The sequence below is a fragment of the Pinus tabuliformis genome, chromosome J (genome assembly GCF_031772625.1).
Source record: "Pinus tabuliformis cultivar Carrire ecotype Pingquan chromosome J, CPIR1, whole genome shotgun sequence".
NCBI classification, from domain to species: Eukaryota; Viridiplantae; Streptophyta; class Pinopsida; order Pinales; family Pinaceae; genus Pinus; species Pinus tabuliformis.
In genome coordinates this window covers 415,020,040-415,047,627 of record NC_142295.1, presented here as the reverse complement: position 1 = coordinate 415,047,627, position 27,588 = coordinate 415,020,040, and the positions used below count along the sequence as shown (strand labels likewise).

General features: G+C 35.7%; 1 protein-coding gene across 7 annotated transcripts in view; it reads left to right on the top strand.

Annotated features, from left to right (window-relative positions):
- The first annotated feature begins 6,734 nt into the window (after window positions 1-6,734).
- LOC149227595 (putative LRR receptor-like serine/threonine-protein kinase At1g56140) overlaps window positions 6,735-27,588 on the top strand; it is a 174,617-nt gene continuing 153,763 nt past the window's right edge. For 4 of the 7 annotated variants that reach the window (XR_016247807.1, XM_089377823.1, XM_089377822.1 and 1 more), the window contains exons 1-6: window positions 6,741-7,118; window positions 7,241-7,424; window positions 7,583-7,654; window positions 8,173-8,244; window positions 8,502-8,573; window positions 8,933-9,004. Coding sequence is in view for 6 of the 7 variants with exons in the window: in XM_089377823.1 (XP_089233949.1) it covers window positions 7,001-7,118; window positions 7,241-7,424; window positions 7,583-7,654; window positions 8,173-8,244; window positions 8,502-8,573; window positions 8,933-9,004 (590 nt within the window). In the remaining variant the exon portion in view is untranslated. Of the gene's footprint in view, window positions 7,119-7,240; window positions 7,425-7,582; window positions 7,655-8,172; window positions 8,245-8,501; window positions 8,574-8,932; window positions 9,005-27,588 lie in introns of those variants that run through there. The other 3 variants (XM_089377827.1, XM_089377824.1, XM_089377825.1) reach the window with 3 other exon arrangements.

Here is a 27,588-nt window from a genome sequence, read left to right as displayed (position 1 = left end):
TCAACAAATCTATGCTTCAACATCACCATCAAAATCACATTTCCTCCCTCAAAAATATTGAAGAAGTGAAATTATAGGAACATTAGGATATAACTTAGGATCTAATCCATTTTTATCAAGATATCCTTACATAACCCATTCCCAACCGACAAAAAATGATCCACCAAATTACTAAGCATATCCCCTCCTTGATAACACAAGAATAAAATGAGGCTCTAATTAGAGAAATATCTTTTGAAGAGGTGGATGCAACAATTAAAGAAATGTCAGAAAGTAAATCCCTTGGACTAGATGGCTTCAAAATATAATTATTCTAAATTTGTTGGTCCACAGTGGGTTAAGATGTTTGGAAAACAGTGGAGGAATCCATACAAACATGATCCATCTTCAAATCCTTAGATGCTACTTTTGTCATGCTAGTGCCAAAGAAATTTAAATTGGAGGACCATAATGGATACAAACCCACCGCTCTCTCCAATCTCATATATAAATTCATCACTAAAATTAAGCAAACAGGCTCAAACCTTTCCTTCCAAAGCTCATCTCAGCGAAGCAAATAGGGTAGGTCGACTTAGGTTGTTAAATATTATATGACATCATGGTTGCTCACGAAACATACACTCTTTGAAATTCTAAAAAAAACTTGGTGTGTTGCTTAAGCTAGACCTTTCAAAAGCATTCAACAAGTTAAATTAGCAGTACCTCTTCAACATTCTCATGGCTTTTGGATTTAATCAAGAATGGATAAATTGGATTAGCAAATTGTTATCATCAGCCTTCTTCTCCATTATGGTAAATGGTTCCCCTACCAATCCATTTAAATCATCACAAGGCATTCAACAAGGATACTTGCTCTCACCTTTCCTCTTCATATTGTCAGCAGAAGGCTTGGGGAGAGCTCTCAAAGTAGCGGCTTCAGAGAATAGAATAAAATTCCTACGTCTATTTGGAGAGGATCTCCCACTAACTCATTAACAATTTTTTGATGATATCATGCACATGGGCACTCCCACCATAATTCACGAGGAAAGAAATTTCACGTAAAGCCTAAAGGAGTTTGCACAATCTTCAAGTATGGAAATCAATAAAACCAAAGCTACAATAATATTATTTTTTAATACTCCACTCTCTATTTAGATACATATTGCAAGAATCCTGGGGTTCCAAACAATAAAACTTCCCTCAAAGTACCTAGGTGCTCCATTAGTTGACAACTCCATCAAATGTAGCTTATGGGACGAATTGTTATACAAAATTAATAAAAAACTAGCAAGTTGGGCTTTAAGTTCCCTCAATGTTGGGTGGTAATCCAAGCCCTCCCATTTTAATTATGCTTAGCACTCATGGCATGGCCTCCATCTTATGGGAACTTCATAAAATGCAACACCCCTTCCTTTGGAGAAGTGCCAACTTAGAAAAAAATGGTCATTGGTTGCATGGGACAAACTTTGTTAGCCAGAATTAAAAGGGGGATTGGGCTTGCACAACCCCACCACCATGGAAATAGTCCTGGGAGAAAGAAATGTGGGAGGTTAATACAAGGAAGCTCAAATATATGGAAATGTGTATGGAATTGAAAATACGCCCCCATGTTGAAATATGTAACTAGGTAAGGTCTTCATATGTACTCTTGATTCTTGTATATTGTAAAATGAAATGAGAAATTATTATTATTATTTTTGTAGCATGGGTTTCATGCTCAAGGTCAATTTATATTAGGTCAAAGCACCCATTGAGTGCTTCTAGGTTTTGTCATTGAGTCAAGAATTCAAATAGTCATTGTCATATGTAAAATACCCCACTAGGCATCTTGTAACATGTCAAAATAATTATTTTTTAGTCAAAAGAATCAAATTACCCCTCTAAGACCAAGTCGACCTAATTAGGGTAGTTCAAACTCCTAGAAGGGATATTTATAAGAGACCATTCGATCTCATTTTCTCATTCACTCATCATTGAAGCAAAGGAAACGAAGAAGCAGATAAGTGAAGGACTAGAAGGAAGAAGGAAGATAGATTTTTGGGTTTTTGCACTCTCTCTCTCTCTCACACGTGCGAAGGCAAGCTGGGGTTTTTCTAGCATCAAGGCTAGAGTTCCCAAGTAGCAAGGAAAGGGTCAAAGTTGGAAGAAGATAAGTCAATTTGGTCTCCTACAAGTCCTAGAAGAAGAAGTAGCCCAAGCGAAGGAAGGAAGAAGCCTTAGAAGCCCTAAATTCTCCCACACATGTGAAAGTAATAGTTATTGCAAGGGCCAAAAATTTCATACCTACAGTGAGGACCAAAAATCTGTAGCTAGGGGTCGAAGTTCTGCAATTGGAAGAGATTTGACTTGGTAAGAAGCAACACATCCTCCAGAATGTTTGACTTGGTCTTGGAAGGGTCTTGGTCTTGGTCTAGAGGTCTTTGAATTCATCATTTGAAGAATATGTAAGAAGATAAGAGATTTGTGGGTTTTCCTATCAAGAGGAGAGGTTTTGGCCCTTGCTAGAAACCTACATCTTGTGTCATTGTGTACTATGATCTTCATGTCTTGGTAGTTGTTTGATGATAAGAACAACATAATACTAAAAGAAGAAGCTAATAATCAAGAAAAAAGTAAAAAAACATCACAAGCAGTTATCAAGTTTAAGAGAAATCACCTCAATTGTAGCCCTATTGATTTCTCAGCACCCCACATATGCCCACAACATCTTATCTGAGTACACTTCCATTCTCTGGCTAATCCATATGGACCTCGACTAAAAAAGGAATGCACCTAATTTTGCAGTAGTGCTTTTGGGATGTCAAGGATGGTTGCACTATGTTGTTTTGGGATGACTTATGGCAGTAGTTCTCTAAACTCTGAGATCAACAACAGATGGACAATATGTGTATATAAATGGAAACCCAAGGATTAACAAAGCTAATTGATTACTGTATCATCTTAGACACAAGTCCTCAATGGAGACAATGGTTACCATAAGAATACTGGCATCATAAGCTAGAGGGAGAAATGTGGCATAAATTCTAGTGTAATATCCAACAAAGATCAATCCCCTACTCCTGCCAATTGGATGAACTTTGATGGGGCTATATCTCAAGAGGTTCCATTTCCATATGTGACGCCTATCATTTCGAAGTCAAGCATCAAGAAATTCCAACAAATGAGATCTAGATAAAAATTTGGCAGCAAAACACATGGCAAAAATATCCTTTTTTCTATGGGCGCTAGTTTAAAACAAGACCTTAATGTGGGATAACAAATAAAAACACAACCATTATGGGCCTTCCAGATGTCCCCTCTATCTTCTCAACTTAGAATGTCTTGAACATTTATTCAATAGTTGCGCCTTCTCCAACTACTTTTGGCTTCGATCAGAAGAATGTCTCAATCACTTTGATAAGAACCCTCTTAGTATTCCTAACACCATTGCATTTTGGAGGAACCATACATTCTCTAATCCCATTCTCAACTGCATTTGGACATTCTCACTTGATTTTCTACTCTAGGTGATTTTTGAAGGAGCATAACCTTATATCTTCAAGGATTCTTCTATTCCCCTCGACTCTCTTTGGAATTCCATACTCATAAATATAAAAGAAACCATTATTGCCCTCCCTTGGACCCCCCAATACTAGCAAGCATATGGTCAAGAAGCCTGGCACCTTAACAACTAGCACCTTGTTCCTTCTCCCCCTTCCCTATCCCCTGCATTTATTCATCTGTTTGATCTTGTTATCCCTAACTCCTTGTCTTCCTCACCCCTCTCCTTCCTTAAATCGAATTTAGACAGTGCTTCAAAAGGGGATATAGGTCTAATTGGTTTTGGTGATGTTTTCAAAAACCACCTTGGTCTTCCACTCTTCCTATACTGTAGTACGCTTGGCCTCAACAATAGCAATGTTGCAGAAGTCATTGCACTTATCACATGATTGGAAATAACGCAAACTCAAGGCTTCTCCAAGCTATTTGTGGAAGGGGACTCCCAACTTATTGTTAACATGCTCTACAAACTCCAAAATGGCACTCTTATGTACAAAATTTTCAAATTTGGCAGTTGGAAGAACTATTACATAGGGTCTCCTCCATAATCATCAACATCCCAATCATTATTCCCTCCCATGTTTGGAGATTGGGGAATAAGGTTGCTGATATGCTGGTTAATTACGGTATTCTTGATTCCTGACCTAGAATTTCATCCACCTAGAGCCTCCTGTAGGACTCTCCCTTGAAGACAATGTGTTGGCAACTTATACAGAGAGATTCGCTATCCCCAGACTCACAAGGTGACAACTAGTGATTCAAACCCTTCTATTTAGTCTCTTGTTATGTCCTTGGTTTCTTCTTCTCTAGTTTTTTTAGTTTGTCTCCATGGCCGAAAAAACTGACATTTTAGTCTCTACATGGTAAATTTTGAATTGTTGGGCACTTTCATATGTTCTGCCTCTCTACCTAGGTTGAATTTTTGGAGATGGTCAATTTCTCTTAATTACCAACTAACTTAAAAATTTCAATACTTTCATATAATTTTCTATTTAAAAAGAAATATAATATTTAGCACAAAAGAAATATTTGTAAACTAAACTAAACTAAAAATATCTGTAAACTAAACTAAACTAGACAAAATGATATTTTTTCATGACATCTTTCTGATTAATTTTTACCAAAATCAGACATAGATTTTTAAAAACTCAAGTTTAAGTTGTTTAATTTGTAGAATTCGAATACCCAAGGAGATTTTCTATTTATGTATTGAAAAATGTCTTTTCAATAACAAAAAAATCACATTCTTGGATGAAATTGTATAGCTAAATTTGAGTGAAAATACTATTTCATCTATAAACTAGAATAAACTTATTTTTTAAAATATAAAACAAAATATAAAAAATTGATAATCAAATTTTTGACTGAAACAGGTAGAAAGTAGAATTCAAACAATTTGGGGCCTTTTATTCATTTTTTGTTATACATAGGTTCTTCTTTTAAGGCAACATTCTTGAAAAAGTAAATGAATACAAGTACCTTGGTATTGACTTCAACAACAAGCTTAATTGGGAGCATTGCAGAAAAGAGAATTTTAGGAGGGTGGAAAACATTATATGCTCTTCAAAACAAATATAGAGAGACAAATTTATGGGATTGGAAAACAACTAAAGTTTTTTTTTGAACTCCTAGTTTGTACAGTGATATTATATGGGTCTGAATTGTGGGCTAGCAGCATCCATGTCTCAAAATGGAAGCAAATTGAGAAAATCCAAAAATGCTTGATCATGAACAAATTTAAAATAAAAAGTTTGGTTTCTTATAAGATAATGTTGAGTGAAACGGGAGCAAATTTCATCAAAGCAATTTCTATGGTGTGTCTCATAAGGTATCTACAAAAAATTGAACAAATGGGAGAAGGTAGATGGCCTAAAGTTATATTCAATGAAAGAATGAGCTAAAGAAAGAAATGATGGATGAGACAAAACAACAAATGGATGCAAAAATGGAATATTTACCTCATTGAATGTCCCACAAATAGCAAGGATTTAAAGAGTTCTGTTATTGAGAAGTTTCATAAATGTATATGGGGAAAAGAGTTGGGTAGAAAAAATAAATACTATGTTCAAGAATTCAACCCCACTTGTGATCTCCAACAAAAAGAGTACATTGGAGCTAGCATTCCATAGAGAGCAAATATTCTTATTGCTCAATTAAGAACGAACTCACATCAACTACCATGCGAAACAAGTCATTGGAAAAGACCTAAAGAAGCTTGGGAAGAACGAATGTGTACTTTTTGCAGTTCTGGGGTAGTGGAATGGAAAAAACATTTCATTCTGGAATGTGATGCTTTCAAAGACATTGACAACAGTGTGTTAACATCAGTGCCTCGGCATTGTCTTTTCAGTGAGAGGAATGTTACAAGGTTGAGTCACCTCATCATTAATTTGAATAATAAGAATATTGAATTGCAAAAGACAAAAAACAAGAAACTAATGATTCCATAAACTAAAAATTAACATTTCATTACATTCACATTAGCTGGTTAATTTGAATAATAAGAATATTGAATTGCAAACAAAAAAACTAATAATTCTATAATCTAAAAGTTAAAATTAAATTAAATTTCATTTCATTACATTCACATGAGCTAGTTAAGAATAATAAAAATATTGAATTACAAACAAAAAAAACTAATAATTCCAAAAACTAAAAGTTAAAATTAAATTAAATTTCATTTCATTACATTCACATTAGCCCGCTACCCCAATGTCAAAAACTTTACCTGCTCCCCCTTGATATTTCCATAAACTAAAATTTAAAATTAAATTAAATTTCATTTCATTACATTCACATTAGCCCGCTACCCCAATGTCAAAAACTTTACCTGCTCCCCCTTGATATTTCCATAAACTAAAATTTAAAATTAAATTAAATTTCATTTCATTACATTCACATTAGCCCGCTACCCCAATGCCAAAAACTTTACCTGCTCCCCCTTGATATTTGTGCATCCTCTGCGTGCACGTTTTCTCGGATGCGATGGTTTTCAATGTCATGGTGCTATACCCGGCACACGCCATGACTATCCATCAATATACATTGGACTTGTCAACACTCGTGGCTTTTCAATCACAATCCGGTATCCATCAATATACATTGGAATTGTCAACACTCGTGGCTTTTCAGCCACAATCCGGTCTCTTTCGATTCTTCAAGTTCCATGTAGCAGCAGCGCAGTAGGCAGTTCCTATTTTCAATCTTATTGAAACATAAATGCGAGGGACATGCAAGAGGAATAGGAGTTGTCTTGTTGCTAAAATGTCAAAAATCAATTTTGAGGAAAATATAAATGTAAGACAACTGCTATTCTCTTGCATGTCAGACAGCATTTATGTTTCAATAAAAACGCAGTACACCACAACGAATGCAATCCGTCCCAATGTACCAAATATGACCAGAGATGCAATCCGTCCCAATGTACCAAATATGACCAGAGCTGTCTGCAGCGCGCGTACGAGACCCGGCCATCATCATGCCTAAGACTCAAATCATAACTCCAATTTGGCTTCTCTGTTCTTTTCTGAGCATTGCTTGTTGTTTCACTTCGATTCAGCAAGCTCAAGCAGCAGCGGTCACGGACCCAAATGAAGGTAACCACGGAAGATATTTCCAAAAAATTCTCATATTATTTTAAGCTGTAAGCATTCGCATGTCTTCTGGTTTTATAAATATTATTTATGTTGGTCATTTCATTTCGTTTTCCTGGTGACAGTTACTGTAATAAAATCACTTGCTGTGAAGTGGAAGCTACAGTCTTATGATACATTCAACCCTACTGGAGATCCATGCACGGGACGAGCCACTAATGGTACAAGCTTTCCCAATTCTTCTTTGAATCCCGCCTTCAAGTGTAATTGCACCTTCAACAACGGAACCACTTGCCATATCGTACAAATGTAAAAACTTCTCATAAATATGCCAGTTTGATTTTTTTTAATCTATCTATTTAATCAGCATGGCTTTGATTGATTTTATATATAAGCCCAAAGTGGCCTCTTTTCAAACCAGAATCGCAAAAAAATATTTTAACCCAATCTCGGCCATTTTCTTGCAGGAAAGTTTCTGCAATGGACATAACGGGAGAAATTCCAGAAGAACTGGCTAACCTGACTTACCTCTGGGATCTGTAAGACTCTTTCTGATTTTTCAATGAAACTGAATACTTTTCTTTCTAGCGGCTGTAGGGAATTGTTTTTGTTTTCAGAGGAAAACAAAGGAAAATGGGTGCAATATAACTATCCTATAATGTCTCTGGTTCCCCAAACCAAATCATTGACCAGTAACATAATTTCACAAGTACATTGTATTATTTTGTTAGATGAATTTTTGGAAAAAGAATTGGGTTGGCGAATTTCAATCGTCTATGTTTCGTGTTGCTAAATTAGATTGTCCATAAAAACATCCAATTTTTTTGGACAAACTAAACTCTGGAAAACAATTCTTTTCCAAAAGTTCATCTTACATTATAATAACTGAGAAGAAAAAAAAAATTATATTATGTTCCTACCATTTGAACCAAACAGATTTTATGATGTGCATCTTCTCCAGTCCATGCCACCTGACATAAAAAACCTTTAAGGTTTATTTATTCTGTCCATCTGAAGTGAGATATTGACAGAGTAATTGGTGGAATTTTCATGGCAGGAACTTGGGACAAAATTATTTAACAGGATCAATACCTGCGTTCATTGGTAACCTCACACAGATGCAGTACTTGTAAGATCATACCCTTTCTGTTCTATGTTCTTTAAAATTAATCAAGATCATGAAAGTCTGCAGAACTTCGCATTCTTCTTGCATAAGTAGCTAGGTTAATGAATAGAGGTAAAGTTATCTGGATCCGGTAAAATTTTCTGATCTGCATCTTTCATATGGGTGATAATACTTGAAATCATTAATTATTTTTATTAGAAAACGGATTTCATCTACAGAGAATTTTGCATCACTGATGTTCAGCGACATCATTGATTCAGGTCCCTTGCACTAAATAATTTATCTGGCCCTGTCCCAAAGGAGCTTGGAAATCTTCATAAATTGATTTCATTGTAAGATCTCCCCCTCTCTACACACATGCATTGCACAAATATCAAATTAAGCACTAAATGGGAAAGGAAAAAGAATTGCCAAACTAATTTGTTGTTTCGCATTTTCCTGCTTTAGCACTAAATGGGAAAGGAAAAAGAATTGCCAAACTAATTTGTTGTTTCGCATTTTCCTGCTTTCCCTATTGTAAGAAATGCATATGTTCTTTATCAATTACAGGCTATCAGTTGAGTTAATTGTAGTACAACAACTTCATTCAATCTGTGGGTGCTTAAGAAACAACTGGTTTCCATGATTACTAAAAGTAACAATCAAATTAAGAAAACATGAACTATTTCTTACACGGTGGTTTTATCTTCAGGGGCTTTAGTTCAAACCGTCTCAGTGGGGCACTTCCGCCAGAGATTGGTAGCCTGACAGCATTAAAAAAGCTGTAAGTACAATTTGATATTGTTATTTTAATATATTTATGCCCCATACTGTGAGCATAGTAATTTAGAAATTCGTTGAAATTGTGAGTGTGTTTTCTCAACTCCAATTGGATATTGTTATGTTTGTTACCATGAGCTTTTTAATATTAAAATAACGTAAGAATGTTAACTGTAATTGTCTTTTATTTTTTAATAAGCTTTTATGGAATAGTGTTTAAATCAAAATCAAAAAGTTATATAGTTTAATTATTTAATGTTTTGGTTTTTAAGTCCCAATTTGATAATAAAATTCATCTAATAAAATTTTAGATGAAAATGTTATTTGATAATAAAATTCATCTAATAAAATTTTAGATGAAAATGTTATTTTGTTGGTTTATTTTTATTTTTTAAATATATTTGTGAATGTACAAATAATTTTAGTATTTTTATAAATACTTAAAACTTGAACAGGAGGTTATATTGTTCAAATTTAAAAAAAAAATAAGTGATACATTTAGAATTGTATAAGTATTAAGTCTTATTCATAAAGTATATTGAGAAATTTCAAGTTGTTTGACACTTAGATATATTTATGTTGATATATTATCAATAATTATTAAGTGGATGATAGGGATTTTAAATATTTAAGAATATTCTTAATTATTAAGTGGATGATAGGGATTTTAAATATTTAAGAATATTCTTAATAGTATACTAAAATCAAAGTTTGAGATTTATTTCTTAAATAGTTTTGCCTTTTTGGTTTAATTAAATTTATTAATTAAAAAAATCTCATATGAAATGAATTATAGTTTTCTGGGAATGTGGTATTGAGAAGCCAAAGTATTGTAACAAAACTTAGTTCTAAATTAAAAATCTCCATGATAAAGTAAGAGTGAATCTCTATAGTTAGGAATCTTGTTATTGTTACATGTTTTTATTAAAGTATTTATATTTAACTTATATATAAATATTTTATCATTAATCATAATAATTATTTTAAATAAAAATATAATTTAATTATTTTTTATGTTTTTTTTAGCAACTTGAAATGTATAATAAAATAAGTGTTTTGATGCTTATTATAGATTAATGACCATCAATATTTACCAACCATTTAATTTATATCTTCAAATTACTCATAATAAACTTTTTCATAATTACATAGTTACCCTATATTATATATTTATTTTTGAATTTTTTTAATATATATTTTCAACCACCTTAAGCAAAGAATATTACATATATTAATAAGCAAGGGATGAAATTAGTGATTGATTACTGAAATGGGATTTTTTTTATTTAATCAATCGTTTTGTACGTATTTTTATTATACAAGTATGTATTTTTGTTAAGCAAGGGGTATTACATATATTAAGCGAGCAAGGGGTGAAATTATTGATTACTAAAATGGGAAATTTTTTATTTAATCAGTTATGTATTTTTATTATACAAGTGAGTATGTATTTTTTATTATACAAGTTATTATATTATAATTAGTATTTAGTTTTATTTATAATTATTTTATATGAATTTTTTAAGTGATTTTTATTTTAAATTTTTTTATATTATTATGTAAAAATTTGTGTATGTTTGGTTTATATTAGTACAAAGTTATTATATATTATAGACATTATTTATGGTTCACCAATTATGTATATGATTAGTTTTATGTTAGGTCAACACTATTGCAAAGTTATTATATAATATAGATATTGTTTATGGTTCATTAGTGGAGGTTAATCCTTCGTATCACCTCTTTCCTCTTCCTCAATGACAACATTTTGTGTCTCAATTATTTTTTCTGTCTTTAATTGTTTTTTGAATTGTCTTATTTTAACATTTAGTGTTTCAATCATTTTCATCTATCTATTTAATTGTCTTTTCTATGATTTTCATCTTCAATACTCTTTGTTTTTATCTTTGTTCTTTAAAATATTTTTCTTTGGTCTTTTATTTTCATCTTCATTCTTTTTCAGTTTTTATCTTGTACTTGTAAATAGATAAACATTATTATTACTGAATCCCATATAAAAAAGTTGCCAATCATTAAAATACATGGGTCCCCCGTCATTGTATTCACTAGTTCTCTTGGAAACCTTTTCCAATAATGGTTTAACAATATTTATTTTGTCACAAATATTTTCACTCCCCCTACATCATTATCAATCATCAATTTAGTTTTTCTTCAGCTTACCGATAACAACACTTCAAGTTTTCTTTGGCTTACCTGTAACCACACTTTAGGTTTTCTTTGGCTTACCTATAACCACACTCTGGTTCTTCTAGGTTACCCCCAACCATTACATCATCTGGGTTTTACATTGGTTTACCCTCAACCATTATATTCTGTAGGGTTTTACATTTGTCTACCCTTAACAAATATAATTTTTAAGTGGCAGTTTCTATTCACCACAAACAATACATTACATTAAGTGCTTTCTAGCTAACCATGAACCTTCCTCTAATGTGCAAAGTAATTTTTGGTTTATGATGCACCATTCAACATTCAAATTATGTTTTTTTTTTGTCTTTTGCAATTTTTTCTTTGGTCTTTTATCTTCGTTTTCTTTTTCTTTTTCCTTCAATTTTCATTTTTCACCTATCAAAAGATCAAACATTATGTTTGTTGAATCCCATATAGAGAAGTTGCCATTCATCAAAATACATGGGTCATCAACCATTGTATTTACTGGTTCTAAGTATTGTTTTCCTCATACCTGGTTCAACAACATTGATATAGTCACAAACATTTTCACCTCCCCTACATCATCATCAATCGTCATCCTAGTTTTTCTTTGTCTTACCCATAACCACGCTTAGGATTTTCTTTGGCTTAACTGTAACCACACTTTGAGCTTTTCTAGTTTACACTTGACCATTACATTCACTAAAGTTTTATGTTATTTTACTATTAACCAATAGAATTTGTAAGTGGTGGTTTCTATTCACCACAAACAATGCATTACGTCAAATAGTTTCTTGCTAACCCTGAACCTTCCCGTGTCATGAAAAGTGGTTTTTGGTTTACCACACACCATTCAACATTCAAATTATGAGGCATATTTACCTCATCAGTTATATCAACTTTACCATTTTGCTCAGGTACATAGTGGGTACATACAATTTCAAACACATGTTTACTTAGGCTAATCTACCTTTTTTAAACATAGAATGATGATCATTTTATTTTCATCAGCAACAAATTTTTTTAAGGAGGACCTCAATGTTTTCTGGATGCATAATCGTTTTGAAATTATTGTAACACATTCCTTTATTGTCACCTTGCCCTTCTTCTTAACTCTTCATTCCTTTCCTTTTAACTCATTTTGCTTTTTCTTTTTTTGTCTCCATTTTTTTTGGTTGCATCAAACTTTCTTCCTGTCCTTGTCTCTTTTCTCTTGCCTCTTGCTCATTTTTTGTTTCCATGGGTTTGCCTTCCACTTATGTTGTATTCTTCTTTCATCTTATTCTCAATGCATTTTTCTTCTTTTATTTCTTTCATCGATTTCTTCTGACTTTTTCATTAATTTTCCTCGATTAAATTACCTACATGAAATGTTGTTCTTACCTTCCCTTGTCATCTTGAGAGAAGGAATTTATATCCTTGACCTTTCTTGTGTCAATCAAAGTAATATACCAACTCTTTTTGTAATATCCCAATTTTGTGAGCATGAGAATTTTGTCCAATTTTGGTAATATTAACTAAAAGGGGAAACTAGTATTTTGGAGAAAGGTGGCGAGTATTATTTTATTGTAGATTGACAACAAATTATTATTTTATTAAAATGGTGGAAAAGTAACTAAGTGGAAAATGACCCCCACCAATAAAATAATATTAAAAGGAGTCTAGAAGGATGGAGAGAAAATATAAAAGGAGGGATTAATTTTGTGGAACATCTTTTGACTATTACACTTAACACTTCGTCTTCTCTTGGAGCCATTTAGCAGAAGGGTAGAGTGTTGTTTAGCACAAAAATTCCATGCGGGATTCCACCCCATCTTTGGAGGACTTCATGTGCCTCCCTAGTTGGGAATTCAGAGAGTCCATTACTAGGCTTTCATAGAGCTTCATTGAAAACAATATTTCTAGCTTTGTGTATTTTCCCAGCGTAGAGGCAATTCAAGTTACTCATTGTGGTACAGTATACAATGAGTTCAAGTCAGGGTTATTTGCAAGAGGATTTTCCTAGTTGGAGCCAAAATTTTGTGGTGATTTTGCAAGGATAGAGAGCAACAAATTTTTGGGACGAAATTCTCTTCATTTGGAAGTGTGTAAGGGTTTTTGGTTTAGCCTGCACAAGGGAAGAAGGGAGAAGAATTGTGGAGAGAGAAGGGTCGGAGATTGGAGGTAAACCTCAAGGGAGAATTTAGCGAGTGGTAGTTTTGGGCATAATTCTGTTATATCCAAACTGTGGGGCATTTTCTGGCCAAATTTGGCGATTTGCATTTGTTGGGGGTCACCGGGGGTCATTGGATTCAACCCAAACCCTTTCTAGGTTTTTGTGGGTTTGGTGAAAGGAGTATGGGGTTAATTTCATAGAATTTATGGGCAGTATTTCTAGCGGAAATCAATGTTCTAGTCAATAGCCAACAACATAAATTATTGGAGAAGGGCGTAGTTCATTTTGGGACCATTTCCACCACTTGGGTCTGTGATATTTTTCTGGGTTATTCTGAGTTCATTGTGAGGAGGATCCAGTTAATTTCCTAGAATTTTCTAAACATTTTAGAGGTGCGAAATACCAATTCTATTCTAGTCAACAATAGCAAAATTACTAGGCCAACTCTAAGACTTAGGGAGAGTAGTTTCCAGCACTTGGGAAACTCCATTTTCACTTGAGACTTGACTAGTTTGTTGTAGCAAGCCCAAGTTCCTCTTCTTCATTTATATATACCTTGTTTTCTCAGTTAATAAAATGTCTCAATTCTTGGTACAATTTCTGGTGCAATTTGTCATTATGTTGGTGTGTTAGTTTTATGGTTACATGTTTATGCTTTATTTGCTGTTATCACTTAATATTTCCTATTAAGAATATTACAGTGGTATCAGAGCATGATCTTGGCCAAGTTATGGGCCTTAAGCCAAGTGGTGACAATACTAGAATAAAAAGCTAAGAAATCATGGGATCCAAAGAAAGGTTAAAATCAAACAACATGGCAGTAACCTGGAATGAGGTGATTAGGATGCAACAAATGATGATTGATGCGGGGGAGTAGCTGATTCATACCACAATTGGGAATCAGAACCATTCTTAATTATACCACAGTCCACTTTTTCCAAATTTATGGATAATGCATCAAGATGGCAAGACATGATTGCAAATGATGTGGAGTTATTGGCAGCAAATTGGAGGGCATGCCAATCATTGGGACATGACATTCAGGCATCCCTCTCCTTTTGGGAGTTCTGTGAACTAAGAGACATGCACAAATAAGTGGCAATTCAGTGGAATTATGTAGGGATGATGAGGAAGATCAAGGCAGAAGATGAAAAAGTTGTTGAAGGGGCCATGGTTGGCAAGGAAACAGTTGAGTATACACCCATTGATGAGATTCCAACAGTTGATGAGGTACCCAATGTTGTGACCACGTTTTCAGGTGATAGCAGTGCACCACAGGTTGATGAGGTGTCGGGAATCATCTCCAACATTTGATGAGGAGTTGATAGGTACAGGGGCATCCAAATCTATGACAGAGTTGTCGAACGACAATCACCTACAAGTGACAGGTGAGATGTTTTATATGATGGGTTGTCGGTGGAGCAGTTAGAGGCTCAAGTTGAGGCTGTGATGGAGAAGGATGCACAACTTTCCTTAGGGCTAGACATTAACGAGGGACAACACTGAGAGCACACGTTGGGATTTTAGCACAGTTCACCTCGGAGGCATGCTGACAAGGTCTACAACGTTATTATCTTACACTTATGCATTGGATTGAGAGAGGCGGAGTTGTCTAGACATATTTGTTAGCACTCCATGATTTCCTTTTAGGCTAAAGGGAAAAGGATCACAGAGGTAACCATAGACCTCTTTTGGTTGATAGACTGGTCTTCTTCAACATGAGGGGGTTCCCTCACTGAGCAAACTCAGAGATTAAGACTTTGAAAAACAAACTTCAGTAGAGACCAGATCTGGAAAGTGTTTAATTTTTTTGATTTGGGGGTGGTAGAGGATTCTAAGAAGACTAATGCATGTGATCATGACCTCCCTGATCCATCATGCCTATGCATTTCCCAACCAGTTTTATATACAAAGGCTTGACTAGTATATTTTCGAAATAAGAAGACAATTTGTAGTATAGCAGAATAAGAACATCAAGACACTCATCTACAATGGCAGAACAAATGGAATTTCATTACTGCAACTTGGATGAATGAATATCAAGAGGAAAAATACAAAGCATTCAAAGGTATAAACATTCCACTTGCAACTAAAATATTTCGAAGCAGCTAGACAAGAGCATGTGAAATTAATTCAAGCATAGCTATTCCATACGCCTTTAAAGCAAGTTAAGAAGACAACATAAAGGAGATTACAAATAAACTAAAGGATAATGATTTCAAAACGTTCATACCACAATAATCTCTGCAATATAACTGGAATCTCTTCAGCATCAAAGCATACTCATTAATACAGATCACAACATAATACTACAATAGCTCCCAACAATATTGAAACCAACAACAACCTCTTCCATATGTATTAACCAGTTTAAATAGACCATAAATAAAATATGATAAATGTCTAGATTCGTTGCATGACTAATCCAATAGTGGATCGAAACAAAACTTAAAAAGAGGAAAGATTTTTGTTGTTCCAAGTCCTTTTCCTCTTTTAATCAAAACAAAAAACATAAAGCATGATGACTTCATCTAAATATAAAAAACTAAATGTCTAAGTAAAACAAGTTTATCTTCAAAGACCATATCTTCATGAACCAAATCAAATAGTAAAACAAGGGGCAACTGGACACTGACTGGGTAGCGACTCTGTGGGGGCTTTTTCCTTTCAAAATTGGCACGTGGTTGGTTGCTGAAGATCTGAGTTGGCTGCCGCATCTGCTCCACATTCATAACTTCAAACCCTGACAAGTGGCTTCCTCCCAATATGTGTGCAAGTGTATAGACAGGGTCTGCGCAGTAGCTACATAGATCATTTTGCAAAACTGTCTTTTAAATGCCTTCCAGTCTTTACAAAACACCATGATGCTAGTATTAGCCACTCCAAACATCAAAACCCCATCATTACACTGACCAAACAGCATCTACACTTTGAATTTTGAAACAAAAATTTCAGGCTTTAGCCAAGAACCCTTTCCCTCCTCTTCCTTTTGCTAGAGGTCTTGCCGGTGGAAGCTTTGGTCTTTGAAGCTTGAGGTGTGAGGTCAATTTTCTCAATGGGTAGTGGCAGGGTAGGTTTTATTTCATTCATAGCCTTAGACTTCAGCTTCTGCACTCTTCCAGTTGAAGGTGCTTTGGCTGCCTCCTTATACTTCTTAACCAATCCCCATGCCTTGTCCAAACTCTTTTTCATGCTCCTCAGCTTTGCATTCAGTACTAGGTTCCTGACATAGAGGTTTTTACATTGTCTCCTCACTGGAATGGACCATTTTACAAAATATTTACCTTTGTCAAGGGCCCTGGATGCCTCATGAACCTCTTTGTCACAGTTCTCAAGAATATGTTGCATAGATCTCTTGTAACTCTGATTCACTTGCCTGAACCTCTTGACCTATTCCTGACTTTCCTCCAGCTCTTCTAGGCATCTCTAATATTCTTTCCATTGATCAAAATGTGGCTTTCCAGGTGCTTGAGCCACCTTTTTCATCTGTTGTACATAACTGAGTTTTGACTTGGATGCTCTAGTTGAGGGTCCACTGGATTCCACTGCAATCTCCTTGGCCTGTTCAACAAATGAGACATGTTTACCTTTCCTCTCAGTAACAGTTTTAGGAGGTGACTCTACCTTTTCATCTGCTGGTTGAGTTGCTTCTTTCAGGTCTTTGTTTTTCTTCTTCAGGAATGCTATTTTCATCTGATATTTGGAAAGGGATTCTTTCATCTTGACCACCTTAGGGTCTTCTTCCTCATACTGTATGGTGTCTTGTTCATATTGCATTGTGTCTTCTCCTTGTTCAAACTAGATTGGTTCATCTTGCTTCACTTCCTCTTCTTTGTTGTCTTCTTGTTTTTCTTCCTTTCTATCCTTGGAAATTTCAACAACTACTTGAGGGTCTGACCCCTCCACATTCTTCTTTGTGCTTGACCTAGTCCTAGGTCTCATCACGAACTCTTCATTCTTAATTGTCTCTTCTACCTTGACCTGAAACTTGGTGGTCTGAGATGATGCCACCTAAACCTTGGTTTCTAAAGTTTTCTCTTTGCCTTTCGAAACCTGCTTCTTACCCTGTTTGCCAAGTTTACCTTTGAACTTTTTGCTTGGTTTCTCATCTTTTTCTTCAACTATCTTGGCCTCTTCAACTGAATGAGTCACCTTCTTCTCTTTTATTTCATGAGCTTCTTCCTCCTCACAAATCTTTACTGATGAAGATTTTGTTTGTGGTAGTAAACCAATTCTAGACAAGAAGTCAGACTAGTAAATCTGAACCTTTTATCAAATGCAGACTTGAACAAGATTTTTATGAGGGAGAAATGAAAAATTCTGGACATATGATTATTTTTCTGCATTTGAACTTTAGTTGCCATCCTTTCCAAACTTTTAAATAAGAAAAAGGGAAGGTTCATAGGTTTCTTGCCTGTGAAGTGCCATGTGAGTCTCAAATGATACTGATATACTCTATTGAATCTACCCTCACACGTAAATTATCGATAAATAACTTTCAACAGTTCACTGTAATGGTTCTGCAGGGAGATGGTAGGAAAATTTGTAGCAAACTTGTCACTGAACTCAGGCTTGACAAACTGTTTAAAGGCTCAGATGTCAAGTTCATCTCCTTTGAACCATTTTTCACCTGCTGTGGGGAGACTTGTAGCATCTGCAATGAATTTTTCTGTAATAATAATCTCCACATTCCCTAACTTTACCTTGTTATCATGGAGGTTCAGGGCGAAAAGGCTAGCCAATCCGGTATTGTGACCCACCTTCTGGACTTTCTGACAGAATGGAATGCAACCAGCATTCTCGAAAGCAACTCTAATGGCTGGGGAGGAATTTATGAGGTTTAAGGTGTTGGGTTCAACGCATACTATGTCCCCTCCCTTTCTGCTGGTAGTGGGAGCCATTAACCCTAATACCTAGCAGGCTTGACTGAAACTTTATGAAAGGTCATGTGTACAAATCAGAGAGTAAAAGACTCTACAAGTGTGACAGTGCAGACTTAACAAAACAGATGTATGAAATAGTGATGATAAGGATTGCTTTGAATGTCGAAGGTGAGAAGGCATACACTTTATTTCCCTTTACAATTTACCCTAACCACCCAGGATTTCGTGATGGTTATATTTCCTCATTAACAAGACAAGGCTTTAAATTAGAAACTATTATGCATATGGTTGACAATCAGGGTTTGCATAGAAAAAAATTTCAAAGAGAGAACAACAAGACCTTTACTGTGCTTAATTGGGTTGTTGAGCAACAAATTCACAAACAGGGCAACTGACTCCTACCTCCCACAATGTTGAGACTAATTTGCACGAGCTTTGGTAGCTCCATGGACACTTTGTGTAGCAGTTGCGTAGCACCCTGCATTGCGACGACGCAACACAATTTCTAAAACTCTCTGCTATCCGCCTTCAATGTATGACCAATTCTTTAGACCTCCTGCACGACGAACCAATTTCATTCGCTTATGATAAAAAACAATCAAAATGGCGGCCTTTTGGAGAGATTTGAAAATGATTCAAAATCTATGAAGACGTAATTAAACTTGTCGCTTAACTAGCGCTCGCCCTGAAAAGCATCATATTTAAACTTTGGGGCATGATAAGATTTGGTATAATGATGTGGGTATGATAACCAAATGAACGTATGGTGTATTTGGGTGTGTTTCAATCATCATACGAAATGATGTTTTGGTAGGAGAATTTAGACCTAGGATTAAAAAGGACTTAGGATTAGGATAAGGGGGATTTAGGCCTAAGTAGGAATAAGGGATGGAATGGATGTTTTGGAATAGGGAATAATTTGAAAGAATAAGGGGATAAGGGAATAGAAAATGTAGGACTAAGGGAACGAATAGAGAATGGGGACAAATAGGGAATAGAGCATGAGGGGAATAAATGATATAAGAAGAGGGAGACAACTATAATATCTATAACCATGCTGCTTTGACATCATTCCTTTTGACTGTAAACACATTGTTCAGTTGAACGACTCTAACAAATCCCTAAAACCTGCCTCAAATATCATAATGAAAACTCTCAAAACTCAAACACCCCTTCCCATTAATGATTAAGCATTTGATGACCAAATGAAAACCACTTTCATAATGACTTCCTAGGCAGTGCTTAGTCAAACTCATAACAGTGAAAACATTTGTGAGTTTTGACCCTTTGTATGACAACAAAACTATGAATTTTCGAATACCTTCAATTAGTAATAAACTAACCGACTCTAACATTGGCTCCATTGGGGATGGCAGCCTCCCTGTGAGGTGCCAAGAACGACACCGCAGACCAGAAGCCTATCCATTGGGCAACGGAAACAATGAGCAAAACTAAAAGAAAGACTAACAAATTTGAAAAATTTAGTGACCGAACTGACTGAAAAAACAACATAACTAACAGACTCTTATCTAACAAACTGATTTATTTATGGCAGTAGAAATCCAGGATCTCATGGCCTTCACCTCAGGCTTCAAACCCCAACTCCTACTACACACACTTGAATTATTCAAAAGTAAAATGGTATAGACAATGACATGATATTACCATTGTGACATTATGTGAGAAAATACTTCAGCAACCTGCCATTTACAGGCCCTGCTCCAACTAGTTGATCAGATAAATCCTCAAGCAGATAAGCATTCTTTCCCCTGAATGCAACAATCTTAAAAGGTCCCTTCCACAGATTTTTGAACTTTCCATGTTTGCCCTTGTCTTCATTTCGGGTATCCCACTTTATTACCAAATCTCCAATTTGAAAATCAGTTGCCTTTGTTCTTCTATCATAAATTATTTTTATTCTGTCTTGTATCAGCTTTGAATTTTTAAACACCTCTTCTCTCAACTGCTGAAGTTGAATCATTTGGCCAATCCTTCATTGCATATCACTTGACTTTACCTCAGCCTCCTGCAACAACTTCATAAGTGGGACTCCCAATGAGGAAGGAAAGAGTGCATCTGTTCCATAGACCAATTGAAATGGAGACATGCCTATCACTTCTTAGTACTCACAATGTCTGCCCACAGTGCATGTACCGACTTTTTGTGCCAACTCTTCTTATCTTCCTGCAACATTTTCTTGATAATATTTACCAAACTTTTATTCGAGGATTCTACCAAGCCATTACCCTGAGGGTAATAGGCTGTAGAGTGTCCTAGAATAATGTTGTATTTGTGACAGAACTCTATCATCTTTTTAGATCTGAAAGCAACATTATCTGTGATAATCTTTTGTGGACAACCAAAACGAGACAAAATGTTACCTTCTAAAAACTGGATGATTACCGTGTCTGTAGCTTGTCTGGTTGGGACTGCCTCAATCCACTTGGTAAAATAGTCGGTTGTTGTCAATATCCACTTGTGCTATCCAGAAGAAGTGGGATGAATTTCACCAATAAAATCGAGTCCCCATTGCTAAAATGGTGACTCAACTGCTATAGGCTTTAGGGGCAGCGAGAGCAACTTCTTTCTTCCTTCAAACATCTGGCATTCCCGAAAGTTGGCCACCTTTTTATAAACATCCGCAAACAAACTAGGTCAATAAAGGCCAACTCTTAGAATCTTGTTCGCTGTGGTTTTCCAATACAAGTGCCTGCCACAGTCTCATTTTTGAAACTGCTCCATTGTTGCTTGAGCCTCATGTTCTAACAGAAAATTGAGCAACATTTTGCCTGGATCCTTCCAGTATAAGAACTGATCAATAATGCAGAATTTTACTGCCTTCAACTTTAGAAAGTGAGCTTTAGTTTTAGGCCAATCTGAGGTGCCTGTAAGTGTTGCAACCCATATAAAATATCAACATACCAAGGTGAGGCAGAAAACCTTTCCGGAACTTGCTGGATAGTACTTGAGAGATCCTCTTCCGCTAGGACAACTAAGAAATTGATTTGGAGTGATTGTAGATTGGATTCAGCCCTCATTCAAGCCAAGCTTCTTTCTTTAACCAATTTTGTTGGCTTGATCTCGATTTCATATTCAAGTATAGAAGCGATCCACTTGCCCCTTCTTCCATCCGGATCACTCTGAGTCAAAATGCTTTTTACTCTAGCACTATGCACATAAGCTACAACATGAGAATGCAAAATATATACTCGGAAATCCTGTAAAGTTTTAACAAGAGAAAAAGCTTGTTTCTCCAATATGTCATATTTGAGTGCAACATCTATAAGCACTTTGCTGAAGAATGAAATGGGTTGTTCTACTCCCTGCTGATTTTTCTGCAATAGGACAACAACAATATTGTGCTCAGAAGTAAAAGAAAAAACTATGAATTCTCATGTATAATCCAGGCTAGCCAATGTGGGAGCACGAGACAATGCTACCTTAACTTCACTAAAAGATTTCTTGTTGGCTTCACCCCGTTTCACCTCGCTATCCCGCTTTAACATGTCTGTGGTTTTTCTCAAAGTATCGGCTAGATTCGGAATGAACCTCCTCAAGAAATTATTTTTTCACAAAAAGGACTGGATCTCCTTTTTACTCCTAGGAATGTCCATTTGTTGAATGGCTGCAACTCGGTTAGGGTCTATTTTGATACCATTTTTTGAAATAATATGTCCCAAAAGCTTGCCTTCCTCCAGCCCAAACAATGATTTCTTGGGATTTAAGGATATGCCATATTTCCTACACTTCTCAAAGACTGCTCTTAAGTGTTGTAAATGATCATCATCAGATTGTGAATAAACAATAATATCATCAAGGTATATGACAAGAAACTTATCTTTTTCCTTTGCAAAAGCTATATCCATAGCTCGTTGAAATGTTGCCCCTGCATTCATCAGACCAAACAACATCTTGGCATATTTGAAAGTCCCCCACGGTGTGGTGAAGGCAGTCTTATCTTGGTCTTCTGGGTGAACCAAGATCTGGTTATAGCCAGAAAAACCATTCTTCAATGACATTCTTTTTTCACCAACTACTTTTTGAAGTGTATGGTCCATTTTTGGCAGCAGATAGTTGTCCTTGAGAGACACCCTATTCAATTTAATGAAATCTACACATAATCTGATCTCTCCTGTCTTCTTTCTGACTGGTGCCAAGTTAGATAACCAATCGGAAAATATAAGAGGTACTATTATGCCAACATCAAACAACTTCCTTACCTCTTTCTCGATCAGGGACAACAACACCGGATCTGTCCTTCGCATATTTTGCTTGAATGGTTTCTCATCTGCTTTGATTGTATTGTATGCTGGATAATGTCTTTATTATAAACCTTCAAGTCTTCATACCCCCAGGCAAATACATCAGAAAATTCAGTCAACAATTCTAAGTATTTTTTCTTCAATTTCAGGCTCAAGGTCTTGGACAGTTTTATCATTTTTGGGTGTTTTGTTGTACCTATATTGCATTCTTCAAATCCTCCTAAAGGTGCTAGTTTTGGCCTTTTGGCCACATCATTCTAGTCAAATAGTTCCTCCAAAAGTACAAGCCCTCTTGGAAGGACATTGTCTTTGAGCTGCAATATTTTTAACTTAGTACCTTGCTTATCTAACTCTTCTTTCAGCTGATTAATAAAACTCTCTTTATCTACATCTTCCCATCTGCCATCCTTTTCCAATTTCATTTTGGAAAATTCTTCCTTCATTAGCAAAATTTGTCCAACTGTTTTCCATTTTCGAAGACTTGCCAGTGCTTCATGTTATTGGGACAACAAACCTATGTTTGACTTCTACATTGTATTACCCTTTAACACTACTGGGAATTTCAAAATCAAAGGCCTAAGTGGCCAATGCATCTGCAACAACATTATCCTTTCTTGGGACAATTGAAAAACTGTACTCAACAAAATTCTGCAAATAATCTAAGACAACATTACGATAAGCACGCATCTGGGGATGTCTTGTTTGATATTCACCTTTGACTTGTCTAACAACCAGCGCAGAATTACCATAAACAACTATTCTTCTAGCTCCGGATTCCTTCAAATTTCGCAGACCCAAAATAAGAGCTTCATATTCCACTACATTATTAGTACAGTCAAAAACTAACTTGTATGAGCATAGCTTTGACTTACCAACTTCTGGGTTGATTATCCATATCCCCGCACCAACACCTTCTTTGCTTGCTGCCCCATCGAAATGCATGGTCCAAACACGCTGTTTTTTCTGCTCTTTATTACTTGTTTCAGCCGTCAAACTCTTAGATTTCTCATGGACACTTTGGCTCCTCTGTTCCTCACCTTTTTTGTTGTCCCATCCATCCATTCCATCACCGTTTTATTCATAGTTTTGCTTGTTGTTTTCTTCTTTTGAAATGTCTGGAACAACTGATTTTATCCTGCTGCCTTGTTCAAAATATTCACTCAAAATTTCTAAATTTTGAGCGCTATCCCATTCCTCTTCCACATTTGAAGCAGTCTCTTCATCATTGGGACAACCCAAATTGAACAACACAAATTAGTCCAGATCAGAATGAACATCATACAATGGATGATTCATGGGTTTATCTTTACTACTGATCATGTATTGCATGAGCGGTTCCCTGTATAACCTCCTTGAATGCCCTCCGAAAACTAAAGCTGTGATCTAGGACATGTCCATTTGCAATGCTCCATGCAATTTCACCATCCAGGATCTAGACAAAAGCATACCATTCCTGGGAGGTATATCTGCCACCACAATATCCATAACCATACATTTTGAAGGAATTTGAGTTAAAGACACTGCCAAATCTTTACTTAATCCCAGACAATTCACCTTACTGGAATCGAATGAATAGAGGTCTTTGTATGGCCTTGTAATATCTAGGCCTAATCTCTCCATAATCACTTTCAGCATTAGATTGTGTGAGGCTCTAAAATCTAGCATTGCATTATGCAATGTTTGCTCGTGCACATTCAAACTAACATAAAAAGGAGGAACATCCCCATCTTGCCCTTTGTCATCAATCTTTGGTCCAAAAATAATACCTGGATGATCATCTACTATATTGTCTGTATCAGAGGATTTGTCTACTCTAAGTGCCTTTAAAATTTGAGACTTATATTGATTGTTCTTTGCCAATTCACCAAGAGGAATGGAGATCATTAATTTAGCAATTTCAACTTAAAGATTAAAGGGATTTGATACCTTTTCAACCTCTTTATGGGCAACTTCCTTCTTTTCTACAACATCTTTGGATGTATCTTCTTTCCTTTGTAAGATGTGCTAAGTGGCTCCTTCCTTTCGGCACTTGTAGTAGGAACACCCTTCTTTGGAATACTTGTACTAGGGACATCCTTCTTTACATTACTAGTTTCCATTTCTTTCTTTGTTGCATTGTTGATTGGTATTTCATTTTTCGCTGCATTGCTGCCCACAGTTCTATTCATTAAATTATATTTTCGCTGCACTTGCATGATGGCATTTTGATATCCCTTCCTATACTCCTCGGATTCAGTTATTAACACATCACTTTGAGACTGAGAAAACAACAATTCTTCATCCTCTGCCTAAAAATTTTCAAGCAACCCCTGCTCTTCATCTTCTTTAGTCAAATACACATCTTGTTGCCCATCACCAAAAACAAAATTTGATCTTCTGGAAATTGCTCATCCTCCTCATCTTGATCTTGAGTGTAATTCTGCTGAAATGGTGGTCTTGCTGCTGTCATTGCTCTAGACCCTTCTGGTCTCTTGGTTTGTTTGGTAATTGTGGCTTCCTTCGAAAATTTTGGTTTGTAATTTGTGTACCAATCTAATGTTCTTTATCTGCTTCCCGGTCAGCTAGAGAGATTTTCTCCATCATCTTCTCCATGCTTTTGACCAATGTATGAAACTTAGCATCAACAAAAGTAATGGTCTCCTCTTTTATTATCACTCTTTTGTTGCTTTCATTTTGGATTTCTTTGCCAACATATTAGCCTCCACACTAACTGCATTGTTTTGCATGTCCTCCAGTGTTGTTGGATTCCTCTCCCTAAGCTGGTAGGCCATCTCATGGTCGAAATCATTAGGATAATGGAGTAAAGCCAACCCGGGAGGGAACTTTATCTCTGCAGGGATAGAATTGTACACTTTGTTGAAGCTTACTAAAAAGCCTTGGATAGTTTCTCCAGGATGTCTTTTTAGATTATTATACTTAGCCAAAATTTGCAAGGGATTCTTCTTCTCACCCCACCTTGCAAGGAAAGCATCTTCCAACTCTTGATAACTAGAAAAATCTTCCGAGCAACAACTCTTGAACCACTTCTTGACATCACCAGAAAAGATTTGAGCAAACAATCTAACTTTAACATCATCATGGTCTACTTCCTCCAAATCTACAAAATCACTGACCTTATCAACATGCTGCTTAGTAGTAACTTCACCTGTACCATCATATTGGGGAAGCCTTTGACCATAATTAAGAGGCAAATCATGAAGTTGAGCGGGTAAAACCAGAGGAGCATATCTCGTTGCCATAACTACTACTTGAGTAGTTGGGTGACTAGCATATGGTGTGACAGAGACTGCGGGTGATGGAAAAACTCGATGGGTAGAAGTTGAAATAGATGATAAAAGAACCAAAAAAGATGAGAAGACAGAACTAGAACTCGAACTGACTTATAAACGGACTGCTTTTTGGGATAAAACTATATTTTCAACAATTTTGAACTTTATTAACCAAACTTTTCAGTTTACCACACTATTGAAGAATATTCCGATTGAACTCCCTTTCTGGAGGTGTGATATAATCAACAAATGAGTCCACTAGAATCTCGAATATAAGGAGCAAGATCTGGTTTTGGATAGAGGAATTTTAGAAGCAATTTCTGGTAAAGAGACAGATCTTATAAGAGGTATATTACTTTCTTGACTTTCAACCACAATCCTCTCCTTCCTAAGTAATTTTTTAGGATCACAAACAACCACAGGGGGATTTGGATCAAGACTCTGCCTGGTATACCTCCTAGAAGCCAAATCTTCTCATCTAAATTTGCATGCAGCTAATTTCACTAACAATCAAAACAACTATGAAAATTTCAGCGTATGGTGTAATTCTGAAAATAAACAATTCCTCCGGAAAATTAGGCCTTTCGATCCCCGAAAACAACGCCAATATGTTAGCACTCCATGATTTCCTTTTACGATGAAGGGAAAATGATCATAGAGGTAACCACATACCTCTTTTGGTTGATAGACTTGTCTTCTTCAACCTGAGGGGCTCTCTCACTAAGTGAACTCAGAGATAAAGACTTTGAAAAACAAACTTCAGTGGAGACCAAATCTGGAATTGTTTAATTTTTTTGATTTGGGGGTGGTAGAGGATTCTAAGAAAACTAATGTGTGTGATCATGACGTCCCTGGTCCATCGTGCCTATGCATTTGCCAACTAGTTTTATATATAGAGGCTTGACTAGTACAGTTTCGAAATAAGAAGACAATTTGTAGTTTAGCAGAATAAGAACATCAAGGCACTCATCTACAATCGCAGAACAAATGGAATTTCATTACTGCAGCTTGGATGAATGAATATGAAGATGAAAAAGACAAAGCATTCAAAGGTATAAACATTCCATTTGCAACTGAAATATTTCGGAGCAGCTAGACAAGAGAATGTTAAATGAATTCAAGCATAGCTATTCCATACACCTTTAAAGCAGATTAAGAAGACAACGTAAAGGAGATTACACTTAAACTAAAGGATAACGATTTCGAAACTTTCATACCACAATAATCTCTGCAATATAACTGGAACCTCTTCAAAATCAAAGCATACTCATTAATACAGCTCACAACATAATACTACAATAGCTCCCACCAATATTGAAACCAACAACAACCTCTTTGATATGTATTAACCAGTTTAAATAGACCATAAACAAAATATGATAAATGTCTAGATTCACTGCATGTTTGATCCAACATTCGATCGAAACAAAACTTAAAAAGAAGAAAGCTTTTTGTTGTTCCAAGTCCTTTTCCTCTTTTGATCAAAAACAAAAAACATAAAGCATGATGACTTCATCTAAATATAAAAAACTAAATGTCTAAGTAAAACAAGTTTATCTTCGAAGACCATATCTTCATGAACCTAATCAAATAGTAAAAGTAGGGACAACTGAACGCTGACTGAGTAGCGACTGGGCAATGATTATGTGAGGGCTTTTTCCTTTCAAAATTGACAGGTTGCTAGCTATTGAAGATCTGAGTTGGTTGTCACATCTACTCCATGTTCATAGCTTCAAACCTTGACAAGTGGCTTCCTCCCAATATGCGTGCAAGTGTATAGACAGGGTCTGCGTAGCGACTGTGTAGCAGCTGCGTAGCGCATTTTTCAAAACTATCTTTTAAATGCC